We start from the raw sequence: 18,258 nt of genomic DNA on the forward strand, positions 1-18,258 counted from the left end.
TGCTGAGGGTCAGGATAAGAAAAAAGTGAATGGATTTAGATTTGATTTAAAGAAAAATTTTAAGTACATAACAGTACCTCTGGAATGATGATACGGCACGGTGGCGGAGGTTAAATGCGAGTGACGGGTGTTTGGGGTATTTGGAATATTGTGGGTTAGAATTTGGCAGGTATTTCTCAGCTGCAAGGGCAGAATGGAGGGATGGTCCCTGGCGCCTAGATCGGGGATGTCATCAGTGTCCGAGGTGGGGAGGGGAGGCTGAGCCAGGCAGACTCGGGACATTGGAGCCCTTTCTGTCTGGTTCCCCTCAAACAACACGACGGCACCAACCCCTTCATTGCCCCATGAAGGCCGGGAAGACCTGAATGAGTGTGGGAGCCCAGCCTCACCTTGACCCCCGGAGGTGACTTTCATTTTTCCTGATGCCAGGATTAAGATCGCTTGCTGCTGCTTCGGAAAGACCCCACGGCCCCCGCAGCACCTTGTGCACATTTACAGCGACACCTCTGACACCGGACTACATCTACTGGTTTCCCCATAGATTTTCTGCCCCTCCTCCCCACCTCCATCAGGCTGCAAATTCCTCGAAGGCAGGGACATTTATTAACCTTTGCTAACCTGGGCTCGCATGGTGTCTGGCATCTGGTGGTGCTTAATTAATGTTGATAACGGATGAGCATTGAGGGATGAGTTTCACTTTTGGATCTGCTGTGTGACCTTGGGCAAGTCGTTCCACCTCTCTGAGCTTCAGTTGGCTAAGGTGTCCTTCAACACTGACCCCCCCTGGGTCTCTGAGAGAAGCACAGTGTAGCAGTTAAGTGCTAAGACTCTGGAGCCCCACTACCTGTGTTCAGATCCTGGCTCTGCTGCTTACTAGCTGTGTAGCCTTGGGAAAATTATTTGTTCTCTCTGTGCCTCAGTTTCTCCTGCTGTAAGCTGGTGATAATAATAGTACCGATGTCATAGGGTTGTTAACATGAAATCCTCAATATATGTAAAGTCCTTAGAACGGGGCCTGGCATGCAGGCCCTGTTTATTGTGTTATTGTGGGATAAAATAGCTCACTGCCACTATTGTCTTGACAGTTTTGCAGACAAGACAGAGGCTCCCTGGGATTCAGTGAGACGTTTGTCATGCTTTCTGATGTCCTTGCAGACAAGATGGGAAAAACGGGGTCTGAATGAAAGTACAGCTGGGTAAATTTCCAAACAGCTGAGTACAGGACCCAAAGGACGTACACCGAAAGGGTGTAAGACTGCACAGGGAGGCTTTCTAGGGGCATGTCCCTGGCTCTGTCCTTGCTTTCCTGCAGAGCATGCCACTGGGTCAAGCGGAAAAGAGGCATCCCCACTGTCGCCCCACCAGGCCGACTGGCAACCTGGGGCGGTCCCTCGTAGCTCATCCCGCAGTCTGTACTCATCTGTATCCTCCATGGGACTATATGTTCTTTCAGGATGGGGACGGGGCCTTATCCATCTTATATCTCCTGTGTCATTTGGCTCAGGGCTCAGGTCACAGTAGGAACTTGATAACAGACACACACGCACACATACATAGACAGACAGACAGACACGCACACACACACACGTGCACTAACAAGACCATGTTCTTGAATGTATGCCTGCTCCCAGCCTTGGGTGGGCGGGTGGGGAGTGACTAATGCTTTGGAGAACAGAATTACAAGTCACGAGGGTCTCCAGAGCTGGAAGATGGAAGAAAATCAGCACGATGAAATCGAATGGGGATTCATTCAGTTAAGAAACATTTATTGAGCACCTAAGGTCTGCCGGGCACCATTCTCCATGCAGAGGACACGGAAGTGCGGATAGAGACAAAGCCCTGCCCTCATGGAGCAGGGAGACTGAGAAACAAAATGAGTGAGGAAAACACTTGGCATGTTAGGAAGTGACAGGTGCTAAGTGGAAAGAAATAAAGCAGGGCAGGGGATGGCAAGCATCAGGGGAGGGATGGCCTCAGTGTTGTGGTTTGGTTCAGGGTGCCAGGGAAGGTGAGCTACATGGGGATCTGGGGAGGAGCTTTCCAGGGAGGGGGAACAGCAAGTGCAAAGGCCCTGTGGCGGGAGTGTTCCTGGAATGTTCGAGAATAACTTAGGCGGTAAACCATGGTAGGGTTCTTCCATGCTCTATAGTTCCTCTCCTTATCACAATTGCAATTAAATACTGGTCTAATGAACTGTTCAGTGTTTGTTTCTGTACTAGACTCTAAGCTTTCTTGGTGCAGAGGCTGTTACAGAAAGTTTGGTCTCTGAACTTGGTGCCAATCCAAATAATGAGAACAGAGTTTTAGGTGAAAAGGAAAAAAACCAGTTTTATTATTTTTCTTTGCTAGATAAAGGGAGTACCAGTCAGCTAACACCTTAGGAACTGCTAGCTCCCCACTAAGCAGGTAAGGGGTTTTAAAGGTTTGTGAGGATGTGGCTGCCTGTAGGGAGGGGGGACTCTGTGACCTTGTGGTCAGCACTTTCCCATCCACCGGGTGTTTGGCTTGTGAGGCTGTTTGCAGAGAGGAGGGTGGTGAGATAAGGAAATCTGCAGGCAGATGTCCTTGGCTGTCTGTCTCCATGGTGCATAGCGGATTCTGGCGCCAGGAATCCGAGGAGTTGGGCCTGGGGAGCTTCAGTTTCTTGATGTTCTCTGGACATCAGTTTCCCTGTAACAAACTTCAAGGACCTGTCATGAGCCACAACTTTAGTGGGAACCCCGTGTGAGGCCACCTGACTCGAACAGTTTGTAACTTCTGTTTGGTTGTAAAGCTCAGGGGGTCAAAGGTTAGACAGACAGATATTTACATATGACTGTAACTAAGGAAGCAGGGAACAGGATGAGCGTTTTTTGGTTTTAACCCCATATATGCTGGGTTCAATGTAGGGGAACCGATATCAGGGCTGTATTAATTAAAAGCCTGTGACAAGGCTGGGCCTTGTTCTTTGCTAAATTCCTATCTCTCAGCACAGGCTCTGACACATAGTAGGGGCTCCATCGTATATTGTTGAGTAAATGAATAAATGTGAATAAATGGCTTTTGGGTCAAAAAATCAACTGCACAAGCAGAACAGGTTTGTGAGCAATTCCAGAGAAAGAGATTGAGAAACAGCAGCTGTGGCTGGGGGTGAGCTTAGGGTGGGGCTGTGAAGGGGGACGGCTACAAGAAGCTGTGTGGCCAGGGGCATTCCCGAAGGTCAGACCAGGTGGGCAGGGGCTGCAGAGCGTGAGGCGTGGTGGAGAGTGGTTAACCCGGAGCCCGGATCTAACCCATTGGATGTGATCCGTTAGAGGCTTCATTGTAGGGATTCATGCGAAGTCCATGGCTCGAACCTTTTGTACTTTTGCTGCTGCGTGAATTGGGATCCATTTGTTCCCTTTGTGAATTGGGATCCCTTTGTTCGCTTTGTGAATTGGAACCCCTTTGTTCCCTTTGTGTGCAGGGGTAAATCTCTCAGCTCCGGAGGGATCTGGCACTCACATCTCCAAACAGTTTTCATCATTCTCTCCGTCACTGCATGATTTTTTTTTTATTGGAGGAAAACATATGTTACAGCAGCATTTGAAAACCTGGGGATTCAAGAAGGTCCCTGGGTGTCACTGTCATGCATAAGAATTAATCTCTTAAAACAAATACTTGATGATTAGTATAAGCCAGACTCTGAGTTGGATGGAGTGGTGGACAAGACAGACATGGTGGAGTTGTCATGGTCAAGGGTTTAGGGGGCTGCTCCATGGGGCGGTGGTCTCTGGGTCGGGGTCCTGGCTCCAGCCTGACCAGCTGTGTTGGTGGCCTTGAGCAAGTCCCTCAGACCACAGAGGGCTGGGTCAAGGCAGGCTCCGAGGTCAGCTGGTGCAATCTCTTAGGTTACTCAAGGGTGCACAGTCTCTACACCCCGCCCTACACCCTACTGGGCCTCTGAGTCCTTATGGGTAAGACGAGGCCTTGGACCAGATGACCTTGAAGCTCACCCTGGCTCTAATATTCTATAGTACTACAAATATGGGGAAGTTCCTGGGGGGTGGATTTGGCCCCATCCCTACTGTGACCTCTGCCCTCCACCCTTAGTTCCGGAGTGGGGGATGGCGGTAGAGTCCAGTCCACGGACATCTTCCTTAAGCAGATTCGTGGAGCCCCCAAGGAAGGCACCTGGCCCTTCCTGCCTCTGCAAAGGGTCCCCAGGAGGGAGGGTTTGGAGGGGGGTCCTCAGTGGGACTGAACCCATTCCCCAGACTCTCTTTCTAGACTCTGGGCCTGCTCCATGCTGCCTCCCCTCTCCTTGGCGAATTTTTGCTCTGGTCTTTTCTCTCCTCTTCTCCTCACTGGGGCCACAGTCCTTCAGTCTCTTTGTTTTCCCCACCAAAGGCCCTGCTTCTTCTTCCCTTTGAGGTCCTCTGTTGTCTGTTTCGTCCAGGGGCGCTGCCGGATGGAGCTAGGGCGAGGAGGAAGGGGCTCCTAATCCCCTGGAGGGAGGGGTGACTGGCTCCCCCACTGCCTGGCCTGGGGTGGAGCGTCTGTGGGGCGGTTCGCATCGCTAGGCCTCACTTCCTCATAGCATATCTCCTGAGTGTTTGTTATGTTGAGTCTCAGTTGATCCTCGGTTGAGTTGCATTGTCAAAGCCCCAGTATCCTAGCTTCGGGGTGCCCCAAGCTTTAGGAAAGAGTGGGGGATGGGCAGGGGGAAATACCCCTCCCACCATGTAAAGAAGAAATTTTAGAAATTTCTGAAAATCAGAGCTGCTCAGTCCTGCTCCCCAGCGGCTGCGGAGTCGCAGTGGAATGGGCTGGATGCCTCCTCCAGGGGTCCTGCACGGGCGGGGGGCTCGCCGAGTACTAGAGGAACCCTGGGCTCCTCTTAGCAGATGCTCAGGGCAGGGACAGAATCGGTTCCGTGGGGAGCCCCAAAGCTCTTGTTTCTTGCTCCCCGTTTCCCAAACGCACATTTTATCTCTGAACCTAGGTGCCTCTGATTTGTAACCTGGCAAAGGCAGCGCTTGACCCGGTGGATGGGCCAGGTGCTGTGTTTGTGGAATTAGCCGGGATGTGGGCTGGGCTGAGAAGCGCTGTCTGCTGCGAGCCTGGATGGAGGTGCCCTGTTTGAGTGGGGTGGCGCCTCGTGGATGATTGCTGGGTTGGGCAAGAGGAGGGACCCGGACACCCTGTTTTTCTGTTTCATTTCCAAATCCTGGAGTGTCTTTTAGCCAATGGTTGTCTTTTAGCCAACACCTCTATTAACCTCCTGGCCTCTCCTAGTGCTTCAAAGCGCCTTTCTTCTCCAGCTCTTGTAGGGAGATTCTCCCTCGAGAAGCTCCATTCTCCTCTGTCCAGCATCTCCAGGGCACTCAGATGCCCTATCTGAACAACACCCCCACTTCTTATCCCCTTGAACAGCACTTCTTTCTTCCCCCTCTCCTTCTCCAGGAAGCCTTCCTTGAATGACTCTCAGTGGGTTTGCTCAGGCCATCCCTCCCCATCCCCCAGCAATGAAGGCCAGGTCTGGCTGCTTCCTTGTCTTCAGGACGTGACCATCTCTCCCACCAGCCTGGCAGCACTGAGGGCAGGGTTGGGGTGTCCTTCTCTCTTGGGCTCCACACGTGTCGGGCACCTATTCTCCAGGTGTGTCAGAGTAAGTCAGCTGGAGCCAGTGACAGACACAGTCAGGCCAAGAGCATCCTGCTCTCCAAGGCCCAGCCCAGGCATGGGAGGGGATAAAAGTCCCGTGCCGGGGCCTCGGGGCAGGAACTCACACACCTTGACGGTCCTCTGTCTGGAGCTGTCTGACTGTCGGTCTCTGCCATGTCTCCCTCCTCATGCCGGGCCCAGAGGGGCTTCAGCGCTCGCTCAGCCTGTTCTGCTCGCTCTGGGGGCCGTGGCAGGGGCAGCTTCAGCAGCAGGAGCCTCAGTTCCTTCCGGGGGTGCCGAGGAGGCTCTCGTGGGAGGGCCTGGGGGTCGGGGGGAAGGCTGGGGGTGCGGTTAGGGGCGGGGAATGGTGGGCCTGGGCTTTCCCTGTGCCCTCCGGGGGGTATCCAGGAAGTGACCATCAACCAGAATCTGCTGACCCCACTGGAGATTGAGATCAACCCCCAGTTCCAGGCCGTGCGGACTCAGGAGACCCGGGAGATCAGAGCCCTCAACAACCAGTTTGCTTCCTTCATTGATAAGGTGAGGGTCCCCTCAGCCTCCCTCAGAGGATGTGCTCTCCGTGACTTGGGAGTGGGGAATTCTGGTCTCCTACTGCTTTTCTAATCACTTCTGCTGCAGGGAAGTCTCTCCTGTGGTCTACCTGGAGTCTCTCTGGTTACACTGAGGCCCTGTTGTTCCCTGGTTGGGGCTCAGAGGCCGAGAACAGCGGCCAGCAGAGGGAAGACCCTTCCCCGTGAGTCCTTCCGACCGTGTTGATGTGCTCAGAGTCTCGTGGAAGGGCCTGAGGCTGCCACTGCCCAGGCTCGGTTGGGGGCCAGGGGGAACGTGGGCTGACTTGAGGGTCCTCGAGGCTTTACTTTCCAGAGGCTGTGCCCAAGCAGTCCCCCACGAGCCTCAGGGACCCTCTGCTTGTGCTGCAGGTGCGGTACCTGGAGCAGCAGAACAAGGTCCTGGAGACCAAGTGGCACCTGCTCCAGCAGCAGCAGGTGAGTGACAGCCCCAAAGGCCTGGACTCCTTCTTTGAGGCCTACCTCGCTCAGCTCAGGAAGCAGCTGGAGCAGCTCCAGAAAGAACGAGGGGCCCTGGATGCCGAGCTGAAGTCCTGCCAGGACCAGGAGGAGGCGTATAAGACCAAGTAGGCAAACCGCATGGGGTCTGGGTGGGGTCCAGGAGGGCTGGGGTCTGTCAGCCAGAGGGTCCCACATGCCGAGCTCTTGGAGATGCGTGACTGGGCCCCCTCCACCCCTATTCCCTCTGACTGTGTCTGCCATCAGGGTGCCCACCTGCTGCCAGTAATGAGGCCCCACAGGCCCTGAGGCCCAAGTCTGGAGAGCCCGGGATCCAGCTGCCCCAGCTCGGAGGCCCCTGTTTCCGGTCAGGCCTGGGAGGGGCTATTTTAAACAATGCCTCAGTGGATTTTTTCTCGACAGTTTCCTGTTGAGCAGGCTGTGGGCCAAAGTGACTCAGATGTTCTCTGGTCTCAGGGGTGCAAGGGAATCCATTTAGGGCGACCATCCCCAGGCCACAGCCTGATTCACAGCTGGGCTGCGGATCTGGGCTCCCCACCGAGGTCACCTGGTGGTGCGCAGAAAGCCTGAACTAACAGGAGTCTTGACTTTGGTGACTGAGTAACGGGCAGCTGGGTGGCCTTGGGCAAGTCGTTCACCTCCCCCAGCCTCAGTTTCCACATCCGTAAAACTGGGAAAATGTCACCCGCCCTTTGACCTCCCAGAGCCATTGGGAGGATGGGATATGAGGTGGAGTGGATCCTGGGGGAAGCCCAGGATGGCGCTAGGAGACCTGGGGTTTAGGTCTGTGTGGCCACGTGTCACTCTCAGACTTGGGTAAGTCATATAACTCTCTGTGTGAGCCGCCTGCTTCAGCTGGTGATTAGTAAATGAGAAAAGGTCTGACTGTGCCTTACAAATGTGAGGTAAAGTGGCCTTATGTCGTTAAGGCGACATGGGCTGAAAGAGTGGAGAGGGACGTGGCTAGGACAGACAAACACTGCCTGATAGGAAGGTGGAGGGGTGGGCTGGTTGTGGTCCTGCTTTGGAGCATCTAAAGGCAAAAGCATCCTTTCCAGGGAGTCGTGCGTGGAGGAGGGGCATGTGCTCTGGTCTCAGCGTCTTGGGCACTGTCCCTCTGATTTATTTGGCAGGTACGAGCAGGAGGCCCACAAGCGCGCCACGGTCGAGAATGACTTTGTGGTCCTCAAAAAGGTGAGGGTGGGTCAGCTGCTCCACTCGGATCCTGAGCACTCACGGTGCACAGAGCCCAGTCCTGGGCTGGGGGGGCAAGGGGTGGGAGATCCTAATGCAGGATACGCTATCATGCTTCCTGCAGCGCCCCTGGGGAAATGGGACATCTGCCTAGACATAGGGACCCAGGACAAGATCTGACTGAGGGACCATGTGATGAGCTCTGGGTGTCACTGCAGGAAGAGGGTGGGGAGGGAGTGGAAGAAGCAAAACCGGCTGAAATTAATCAGGGAAGGCTTCCTGAAGGCGGTGTGGGTCAGTGTCAGGCAAAAGAGAGAGCAGGGCAGGGACGGCTGGAGGAGGAAGGAGGGGGTCTCCAGAGATGGCGGTGGGTGGGTGTTGGGCAGTGTGCGAACAGACCACCCAAGCCAGAGTGGGACCCATGGAGAGAAAGTGGGAGATACACGGTTTCTGTCTCCCTGTTCCCAGGATGTGGATGGGGTTTTCCTGAGCAAGATGGAGTTGGAAGGCAAGCTGGAGGCCCAGAGAGAGTACATCTGCTTCTTGAGGCATCTCTACGAGGAAGTGAGGATCTGCCAAGGGCAGGCGGGACAGAGGGAGGGGACAGGGCAGGCGGGCTCCCTGCGGCGACAGTGGGAGTGGCCAGGGGTGAAGCCTTGTTAGGGTGACTTAGATCCTGGTCATTCAGTCATTTGACAAAGAATTACTGAGAATTTACTATGTGATGGCGAGGAATTTCAGAGACTCCAGTGAGTAACCAGACAAAAATCACGAACCTTGCTTTCTCAGGAGATGGAGGAAAAAACTGCAGACCTAGTACATGAGCAAATTACACAGGACGTTAGAAGGTGTTAAATGCTATGGAAAAAAGGGAGGTCAGAGCAGGGAAAGGAGGATGGGGGCGTAGGGCAGGGGGCACTTTCAAACAGGCTGGTTGAGGGGGCTTCATTTAGGAGACAAAATTTGAGCAAAGGTTTGAAGGAGGCGATGAAGTAAGGAAGTGGACCACAGAGGTGGGCATTGGAGATTCCAGGCCGAGGGAACCGCCTAGCCCGGGTGCGCCTGGTGTCTTTGAGGAGATGCTGGGAGGCTGCTGCGGCTGGAGTGTGACAAGAAGCTGGAGGAGTGATGGGGACCAGCTGATTTTGGGCCTTGCAGGACCCTTTCCTTTAATGTCCAAGCTGCAAGAGTCATTGGAAGCCGCCTTCTACAACCCTCATTTTCAGATGAGGAGACAGCCCCACAGAGGGCGCGGTGTGCGTGCTCAATGCCACCCAGCGCGAAAGAGGGCTGCCTGCTGACGGAGGGTGGGCCAGGAGTCAGGCATCCTGCTCACCTGCCTGGGGCTCTCAGGGGGCAGGGAGCCGGGGGGCAGGTGGACACTGAGCCAGTCTTCTTCGCAGGAGCTGGGCCAGCTCCAGACCCAGGACAGCGACATGTCTGTGGTGCTGTCCATGGACAACAACCGCTGCCTGGACTTCAGTGATGTCATTGCTGAGATCCGTGCCCGGTACGAGGAGATCGCCCGGACCAGCAAAGCGGAGGCTGAAGCGCTGTACCAGACCAAGGTGCCGGGGCCAGAGGGCAGCAGCACCAGGCTGGAAGAGGCTAGATCTCCATGCCCACGTGCCAGGGTGGTCGTCCACCTCGGTCCCATCCGGGCAGTACTGAGAAGCTCCCTGGAGCTCCAAGGCTGGGTGGGCATGACTCTCTCCCATCTCCAGGAGGGAGGCACCGCAGGGAAGCCGTGGAGACGAGCCCGGACTCCTGCAGGCACGGCCCCCCATGTCCTGGTCTCAGCGTTTCACCCACTTTCCAGATGAGGATGTCAGGAGGCAAAGAACTGGGGACATGGTCTTGGGGTCAAATGGTCCTCTCAACCAATGGTGTCACCTCTGTCCTCCCTCAGTACCAGGAGCTTCAGGCATCTGCCCAGCGTCATGGGGACAGCATGAAGGAAACCAAAGTCCAGATCGCTCAGCTGCAAAGGGAGATTCAGAGGCTGCAGAGTCAGGTTGAAAACCTCAAGAAGCAGGTAACGGTCCCAGAGCTCCCATACCCTCTCTCTTGCTGCCGTTGTGCTGTGGTCACCGCCAGGTTTGTGTGAAACCTCGATAACTGGCTGGTGCTGTGGGTAATTTGGGGTGGAGAGAACCTCATGCCCCATTTAAGAGGAATTCAGCCTTTCTCCTGTGAATTCTGGCTGCATGGCTCTGCTCTGAACAACTCCAGGGGGCGCTTCTCACCCTGCCTTCTACTCTCAGATGTACATCTTGCTCGCAGAGAGGGCTAATTCATCTCTTTTCTCATCTCTTCTTTTGACTCTCACTCCTCAAGCGCAGCGGGGACTCTAGGCCATACGTTGAATTTCCTGGGTCCCTGCTGGGGAGGGTGAGAGCCGGGACCCCGGGGATCAGGTGGCATGGGCAGCAGAGGAGGGGCTGAGCCCTTCTTGGGCAGATGCTTTGCACAGATGGGAGGTGATCTGCTAGTGCCTGGCGTGGGAAGGGGCAGGGAGGGGTGGAGGAGCGGATGGCACTGGGGGCAGGTGGTTTCCTGCTCCTCCTGGAGACCTCACTTCTACACGGGAAGGATTACAAATTCCTAAGTTTTCGAGTGTCTCTGCACTCACTTTCCCCAAACCCAAACAATCATTTTGGGATCAACAGAGGGTTGAGAGCTGAGACCAGAGTCGGGCCATTTCATCAAGCACTTCGGCCTGACTCCAGAGTCACACGTGGTCCGTCTGCTCCCACGCTGGGCTCTCCTGCGGAAGTTCTGGGAGCGCAGAGCACTCAAAGCTCAGATCAGCCTCCGAGCATCCTTGCTGCTCTCCTTGGGAGTGTGACGCAGGGCCTGAGATGAAGGTGACTGGACCCTTTAACTCAATTTGCTGCCATGGTGTTTCGCCCATACATCTGGAAACTTGCTTTGGGATTCCTGGATGTGTGTTAAGATGCAGATTCCTGGGTCTCCTGCCAGGTCAAAGGAATCAGGGTCTCTAAGGGTGGGACCCAGAAACCTGCTTTCAAACTGAGTTCCCCCAGGTGACTACGAGCACGTGGATTCCCACAGCCCAGCGGCTGGCACTTAGGAGTGTCACTACGGCCCTGCGTCTGGGAACCACAGTCCTCCCGCAGAGCAAGGTGCCTTTCCTGTGAGAATCCCTCTTGGGCATACAGCCCCCTGTCACTCCTCCCGTTCATGCACAAGCGTGATGGATGGGGCTCCCCTGTGCCTGGACCCGGGCAGAGCCCTGCGGGCCACAGTAGAGGCGGTGAACTGGACATCAGTGGTCCTGGGAGAAGGTCCCAGCTGTGCCGCTCACCACCTTCCTGAGCCTCAGTGTCTCTCTCTGTAGAATGGAGGTGGTGTCCCCATCCACAGGGCTTGTGCGGGGATAGAATAATGAGAGCCTTTAGGGAATGCCTTGTCTGAACCAAATGTGAGGGTGCATCAACTGGCTGGTCCGTTAGACAGAGATATTGTCCTTTGGTTTCTATGGGATGGAGAGGTAAGTACAGAGAGCATATTTTCCAAACCAAAAATTGAGGCACCTGGTTTGATATACTCTGACCGCAGCACAAAGTATTTGAAATGGGCTGTTCTAAAAAAATCAAGGACAGGGCTGGCCCCCAAGAGGAGATTTGCAGATAATGACCCCTACAGGACAGGAAGAGCTTTAAGTGTCCCGGGGAGAGAGAAGGACCTCAGGTCAGGTGCTAAGGGTCAGGGCGGGAAGAAATAGGGGCAGATCACTGAGGATGAGGCAAAGGAGGCAGATTGGTTTCCCCTGCTGCCGTGACAAAGCACCACAGAGCTGCTGGCTTGAAACAACAGAAATTCTTTCAGTTCTGGAGGTGAGAAGTCTGAAATCAGGTGTCGGTGGGCCACGCTCCCTCTGAAGGAGCTAGGGGGCCATCCTTCCTCGCCTTTTCCTAGCCTCTGGTGGCTCCGGGAACTCCTCGTCTTGTCGCTGCCTCACTCCAATCTCTGCCTCCATCTTCACGTGGCGTCATCTCTCTGTGGCTGTCTCTGTGTCCTCTCATCTTTTTCTAGGGACACCAATCATCGGATTTAGGGCTCACTCTAAATTCAATATGATATCATCTTGAGATCCTTAATGACATCTGTAAAGACACTATTTCCAAATAGGATCATGTTCTGAAGTTCTAGGTGAACATGACATTTTTGGGGACACCATTCAACCCACTATGGGAGTTAAGGAAGCAGGAGAGGCAATACTTTCCCTTAGAATGAGAGGAGCCGGGCATGGCCATGGATAATTTGGAGCTCACGAGATTATGGTCCACGCCAGCCTTGAAGTTATATCCACAGTGGGTCCTTTGGGAAGCTGCTTTGGGCTTACAGCCACTTTCTCTCTCATTTCTACACCCCTTCCAGAATGCCAACCTGCAGGCTGCCATTGCCGATGCCGAGCATCGCGGGGAGCTGGCCGTCAAGGATGCTCAGACCAAGCTGGAGGAGCTGGAGGCCGCTCTGAGGATGGCCAAGCAAGACATGGCGCGGCTGCTGCGTGACTACCAGGAGCTGATGAGCACGAAGCTGGCCCTGGATGTGGAGATCGCCACCTACCGCAGGCTGCTGGAGGGCGAGGAGTGTCGGTGAGGACCCCGGAGCATGCAACCGAGGTTGAGGTGGGAGAGGAGGATGGAAGCCGACACAGCGCTCTCCTTGCTGAGGGGGATTCTGAGAGGTTTCCTGACACTCCGAGCCTCTAAGGGAAACCCATTCTGCTGGGAGGGGTTTTAAACTGAGGACTGTGGATTTTATGTGCTGAGAGGGTAGGTGGGCTTCTCCAAGAGCCTTAAAAGCAGCTGGGGACACATTCTTTGCAGCCTTTCTTAGCGTTTCCTCCTCTTGTCCTCTCTCCCAGGATGTCTGGGGAATGCACCAGCCAGATCACTATCTGTGAGTATCAGGGGACCTTGGGAGAGGGGTCCCCATGGGGAGCCGAGGACCCTGCCGTGACCCTGGTGCATTTCTTGGCAGCCGTGGGAGGAGGCAGTGCTGTCGTGTCTGGAGGAGCAGGTGGTGGCCTGGTGGGCACCTGTGGACTCGGAGGCGGGAAAGGCAGTTTTGGGTCCAGCTGCTCCAGCGTCGTGACCGGAGGCTCCAACGTTATCCTGAGCTCTGGGCAGGGCCCTGTCTTGGGCTCCGGCTCTGTGTCCGGCACCAGCTCCAGCTCCAGCTGTCACACCATCCTGAAGAAGACTGTTGAGTCAAGTCTGAAGACGTCCGTCACATACTGAGTGACCAGGCAGACACTTGCCACCCCCGCCTTCCTGAGCCCTTTCAGCCCTGCTCCCACCCCAACATCCCCATCCCCGCATAGCCAGCTCTCTGTCCACCGCCCACAGCCCAAGCTGGCCCACAGGGAGCTCTGCAGAAGTCAATAAAGTCATGCTTGCTTGCTCTTCTGAACACTCACCCAGCCTGGCTTTGCTCTGCAGACTGATTTGTGTCTCATTTGTCTGCCGCCCGCCCCAGCCGAGATGCGTGATGCCCCATCCTCCAGGCAGCCAGCCTCACCCTCTCTCCACAGCCTTCAGGCTGAGCTGGGAAAACTCCTGGCTGGGCTTGGCCAGACTGTATCTCCACCCCAAGTAGTGTCCTTTAGAGAGGAGGGGAGAGGCCTGGAGCCTGCTGACCAGAGCCTGGAGGCTGGAACCGGGGGCCGCTGCCCTTGTCCTCTCCACCCTCCTCTGGGCCTCCATTTCTTTAGCTCCCCTGTGAAATGAACAGCACCCAGTTCTCCCTGGGATGGATCTTCCTTCCTCTCTCTCCCCCTCCCACAACCCCTCCCTCCCACAAACTTCATTGGGTGCAAACCGCACTCGAGGCACTGTACTGGGACTGGGGCTGCGCTGGCGAGCAGTATGAAACCCACCCTGCCCTCTTAATGGGTCCAGTCTCTCCCACCCCTTCTGCTTCTGGTGTCTCCGGCATGACCCTCCCTCCCATGAGAGCCAACTCTTCCTTCTTGGAGTCCTCGGCCTCCGGGGCCAGCCACCGGCCTCCTGTGGCTAATTCAGTCACCGTGGGGTGGGAAATGGGGATTTGTGGTGAGGTCCTTTTGGGGTAAGGATGAGTCCTTACCCCATCCTCCATGCCCTCTCTCTTCTTCCAATCCCCTCCCAGTGATGCCCTGGCTCCAGCTCCATCCAGGGTGGCAAGCTGGGTCCTGTCACCTCACCCCGACCTCTCGTCTCTGAGCTTTAACCTGGCCCTTCTCGTGGACAGGGGTACCCGGGCAGGTTAGCACTTCAGCACCGATGCTGAGCAGTAGCCTTACATTTGTGTTCAAAGGGCATTTAGAGGAGATGCTGAAGGGCAGGGACGAAGGTTCCCTGTGGCAATGTGCAGCTTCTCGGCCACTCTGTCCGGCAATTCAGCTCTGCCCCCAGCCTTGCACACCTCCCTCAGGGTAACAAGAGCTGAGCAGCTGCCCAGCCTGCTCTCCCAGAAGGCGGTTTGTGGAATGTCTGTGGTTGTTTGGGTACGTCCTCTGGGCAGCTCCCTCCTCATCCCAGTCAGCTCATGAGGGACTCCCTCCAGCCTCCAGTGTGCTCCCTGGGATGCCCTCCACCTCCTCCATCACCGCTGACGTTCTAGTATCTCTCGGAGCTTGTTCCCTGGCCAACTGCCCGTAATAGGCTCTATTCCTAATGGGGACAGCCCCTTCACCCCTGCGCCTCCTTCTTCCCAAGTCTGCACCAGATCTTCCTGCTGGAGCCCTGCCCTAATTCCCCATGTCTGAAGGCACCAGACCCTTCCTGTCCCGGCACAGCCATGCTGCACCTGTTGCTGTCCTGGGCTGGCTTCTGTTTGGCTCTGGTCTGGGACCCCGCTTCTCTATTAGCCTGGGACCTCTGGGCAGGTTCTTCTCCTGTGCCCAGAACGGGAATCAGCAGTTCGGCCTGTGCTGGGGGGCTCTGATGGGACTTGGGACCAGAGCTGTGCCCCATCCTCCTGATCCTTGGCGCTCATCCCATCACTGGGCCTGTCTGAACGTGAGGCTGGAAACGTGTTCTCCTTCCCTCTTCTGCAGGAAGCTCTGCAGGAAGCCAGGAGTGTGGGCGTCAGGCCGGGTGCTGGAGGGTGAGCAGGGTCCCCCGCCGCCCCCCAGCAGCCATCTCAGCTCCTGCGCTGCTTCTCCCTCTGCCCCTGGGCCAACTCCAGACTCCACGGCCTGGGCTGCAGGAGGTCATACGAGCCCCGTGTTTTAGGGGGAGGTCAGCTCGTCCCTCAGATCCATGGATCTCTCCGTCAAAAGTACCCAAGGAGGGTTTTCAGTCCTCTGTGAGGAGACACGAGTGGGTGAGCACCTTGCCCTGGGGCCAGAATTCCTGGGCTTGAATCCCAGCCCTGCCATTTGCTAGTGGCATGACTTTGACCAAGTTACTTGACCTCTCTGTGCTTCAGTTTCCTCATCTGTGGAAAGACCTTAATAACAATGCCTACCTCACAGGGCTGTGGGGGGATGGTACCACTCAGGATCCCAGAAGGAAACAAATTCACCCAAGATAGTTCAACTAAATGGACTTTAATGATGGGATTACTTACAGGGGTGGGTGTGGCTGAGGAAACAGACGCAGGATGGAGAGGCGAGAGACTGGCAGCCCTGGGAAGCCATTCCCACCCCCAGAGCCAGGGGGCCCAGCTCTGGTTTGTCCAAGGCCGAGGGGTTTTCCGGGATGTGGCACTTTCAGTGCTAAACTGGAACAGTCCTGGAAAAATCGAGATGGGGTGGTCATCCTGTGTAGAGCTGCAGAGACAGGAGGACGACACAGACTACAAGATGATAGAGTTGTAGGAACCATGGCAGTGGGGAGTCACCTGGGAGAAGGTGTAATCACAGAGGAATGCAGCCACTGCCGAAGCAGGGACAGATCGGGAAGAAATTCCCCTCACCCCTCCCTGCTTCCTGCGGGTGTCTCCCCCAGGCAGCCAGAGAGCAAGAGAGCAGCCTCCTGGGGTCGAGGAGGTTGGTGCATGGATCTGGGGTGGGAAGGAGGTAAACACAGCACACCCAGAGTGGAGAATAAAGACCTTATTGCATGGGACATGTCTGCCGTACAGCAAGTGCTCCGTAGATGCGGACTGTGATAACCACGACTGTTCGGTTAGAAAGCCCCACCCCTGGACACAGCCTCCTGTTTTCTTCGCCCCTGTGTCTTTCCTACTGCTCAGCAGCAGCCACGCCCATGGTGAGGGCTCAGTCGATGCCATCAGCTGTCTGGCCTCTGAGACATTCCATCCCCTCTGCTCTGTGTCCTGCGCAGGGAGGGACCACGGAGGCCCTCAGACTGAGCAGGGGAGGGGAGAGGAAACTGCTCCTCCTCGCTGGGCTGCAGGAAGAAGTTCTGAGCTTGGGTGTCCTGTGTGAAAGCAGAGTGGAGAGTCAGGGCCAGAGGAGGCCCAGCGGCTCCCCCGCTCCGTCTGGGCTGGGACTGGGGCGCTGTCCTGCCTGGGGAGGGGGCAGGCTGTCTCCAAGCGGTAAAGTGAGGGCAGGCCTGGGCTGCCTGCAGGTCTGTCACCCGCTCCCAGCGCAAGCCTGGCACGGGGCGCCATGTAAGTACGCGTGGATGTCAGTCTCCAGGGACAGGCGGAACGTGTTAGCAGCTGACTCTAATCCCACCACCCAGCCGGGCCACGCACCTGACTCAGAGGGCTGACATCACTCGGGCCCACTCTCGACCAACTGTCTCCATCTCCCACGCCCCTGTGGGGAGAGAGAAGGGAGGCTGAGAGAGTGATCACAGCCTTAGGGATAAGAGACAAAGGTCACTGGGAAGTGACAGGTGTCTCACAGTCCTGAGATTGTGGCCAGCGCTTCGGTCTCCGAAAAGGACTTCCCTGGAGGGCCCTGCTTATAGGCGGAGATAAGGAGGCCCAGAGAGGTTGAGAGTTGCTCGAGGACACACAGCTCAGTGGGGATTCATCTCCCAGCTGGCTCCCCCAAATGCCTGGTACCCAGCTCCAGGCAGGGAGGACAAGCCCCTCTTGGGTACTAAGGCACTAGTTCTCTGAGTGTCCCTCACCCCCACTCCCCATGGGAGCCAGGTTCAACTTCTTCATGCAGCCAGGAGCCACTTACAGCCTCCCCGTGGCCTTGGGAGAGAATCTCGCAGCCTCCTCTGGGCCTGCCTTCCTTGGGCTGTGGAAGAGGTCCCATATTCTCTCCTTGTGGGGCCCTGGGGACAGAGGCCAATGGCAGCTGCGTGAGGAGCTCAGCAAGCGCTGTCCCCGGTCTGTCCCTCAGGCAAGTCTCCTCTCGGGGCTCTTTTCTTGCGGGAAGCTGAAGTGGGTGATGAGACGATTAAGGTCACCTCCTCGACCCTCCCTTGCTCCTCGCTTGACGGCTCCAAGTCTTCCCTTGGGCTGTAGCCTGAGATGAGTGGGCACGAGGGGACCATATGAAGTGATATGAGGACCCTCGGCCCCTTCTGAATCAAGCATTGGGCTCCTCTTGGACTCAGAGGATGGGAATGTTGGGGATCCATTGGCCTCTTGGGCTCTTAACATACACACACGTCTTGGATCCGCACCTGTGTCCAGCCAGGACAGAATGTCCTGCACCACCTCCAGCTGGGCCCTTCTGGGGAGGCTCTGCTGTGGGGCGGAGGTTTGGGGGCGTAAGATGATGGTTGAAGCCCCCCCATTGCTCTTTAGCCCCCAGAAGAGTGTGATGGCTCCCCTCCCCTTCCAGGCCTCTCTCTGTCCTCGTCCAGTGCTCAGGCCCCATGGTTGGGCAGGGACCCTCTTTCTGTCCTTGTAACCACTGTGCCATGCACAGGGTCTCCACCCAGCAGACAATCTGCCAGTGTGTGACAGAACAGCAGCCGGCTCTGCCCCCACTCTGTCACCTGTGTCCCCCACCCTGGACCTGTTAGGAGGGGATGAGGCCGTGGACTGGGAGAGTGGGACTGGAGCAGGCCTGGGCACTCTCTCCACAGGCCATTGCCCAATGCTCCCTCCGTCACCACCTTCACAGCCTGGGCCCCGGGGCCTTGGCTTACGACAGGGGCCTGGGACAAACTCCACAGAACAGAGCCCCATTGATGGCGGCCACCAGGGCTGGGTGAGAGGAGAGCAAGCCACCCCCTGGGTGGTGGGGGAGGCCGTGGGAGACTGTGTCATCTTGTTCCAAGTCAGGAGAGCCCCGGGCAAGAAGGTGGCATCCTGCCCCAGACAGTCCCGGCTCAGCCCCAGCTCTGGAGCACAGGTGATAACTGGGAGCAGCCCCTCCCTCCCACTGGGGGAGAGGGGACTTCCCTGGGCCCCTCCCTCTCCTCCTGGGGCGATGGGGCAGGAGTGTTTGTGGAGCCCAGGAGCCAGCCCAGTTGGGAAAAGATAAAAAGCCCAT

The 18,258-nt window shown here is 56.3% G+C and overlaps 1 protein-coding gene across 1 annotated transcript; it reads left to right on the forward strand.

The window, feature by feature from the left end:
* The first annotated feature begins 4,834 nt into the window (after nt 1-4,834).
* Nucleotides 4,835-13,319, forward strand: KRT78 (keratin 78). Its single transcript, XM_046644486.1, has 9 exons — nt 4,835-6,165; nt 6,567-6,781; nt 7,808-7,868; nt 8,337-8,432; nt 9,272-9,436; nt 9,778-9,903; nt 12,273-12,493; nt 12,766-12,800; nt 12,882-13,319. The coding sequence occupies exons 1-9, from the start codon at nt 5,800-5,802 to the stop codon at nt 13,139-13,141; spliced, it is 1,545 nt and encodes a 514-aa protein (XP_046500442.1). The 5' UTR covers nt 4,835-5,799; the 3' UTR covers nt 13,142-13,319.
* The last annotated feature ends 4,939 nt before the right edge of the window (nt 13,320-18,258 follow it).

This window comes from Equus quagga, chromosome 1, assembly GCF_021613505.1.
Source record: "Equus quagga isolate Etosha38 chromosome 1, UCLA_HA_Equagga_1.0, whole genome shotgun sequence".
NCBI lineage: Eukaryota > Metazoa > Chordata > Mammalia > Perissodactyla > Equidae > Equus > Equus quagga.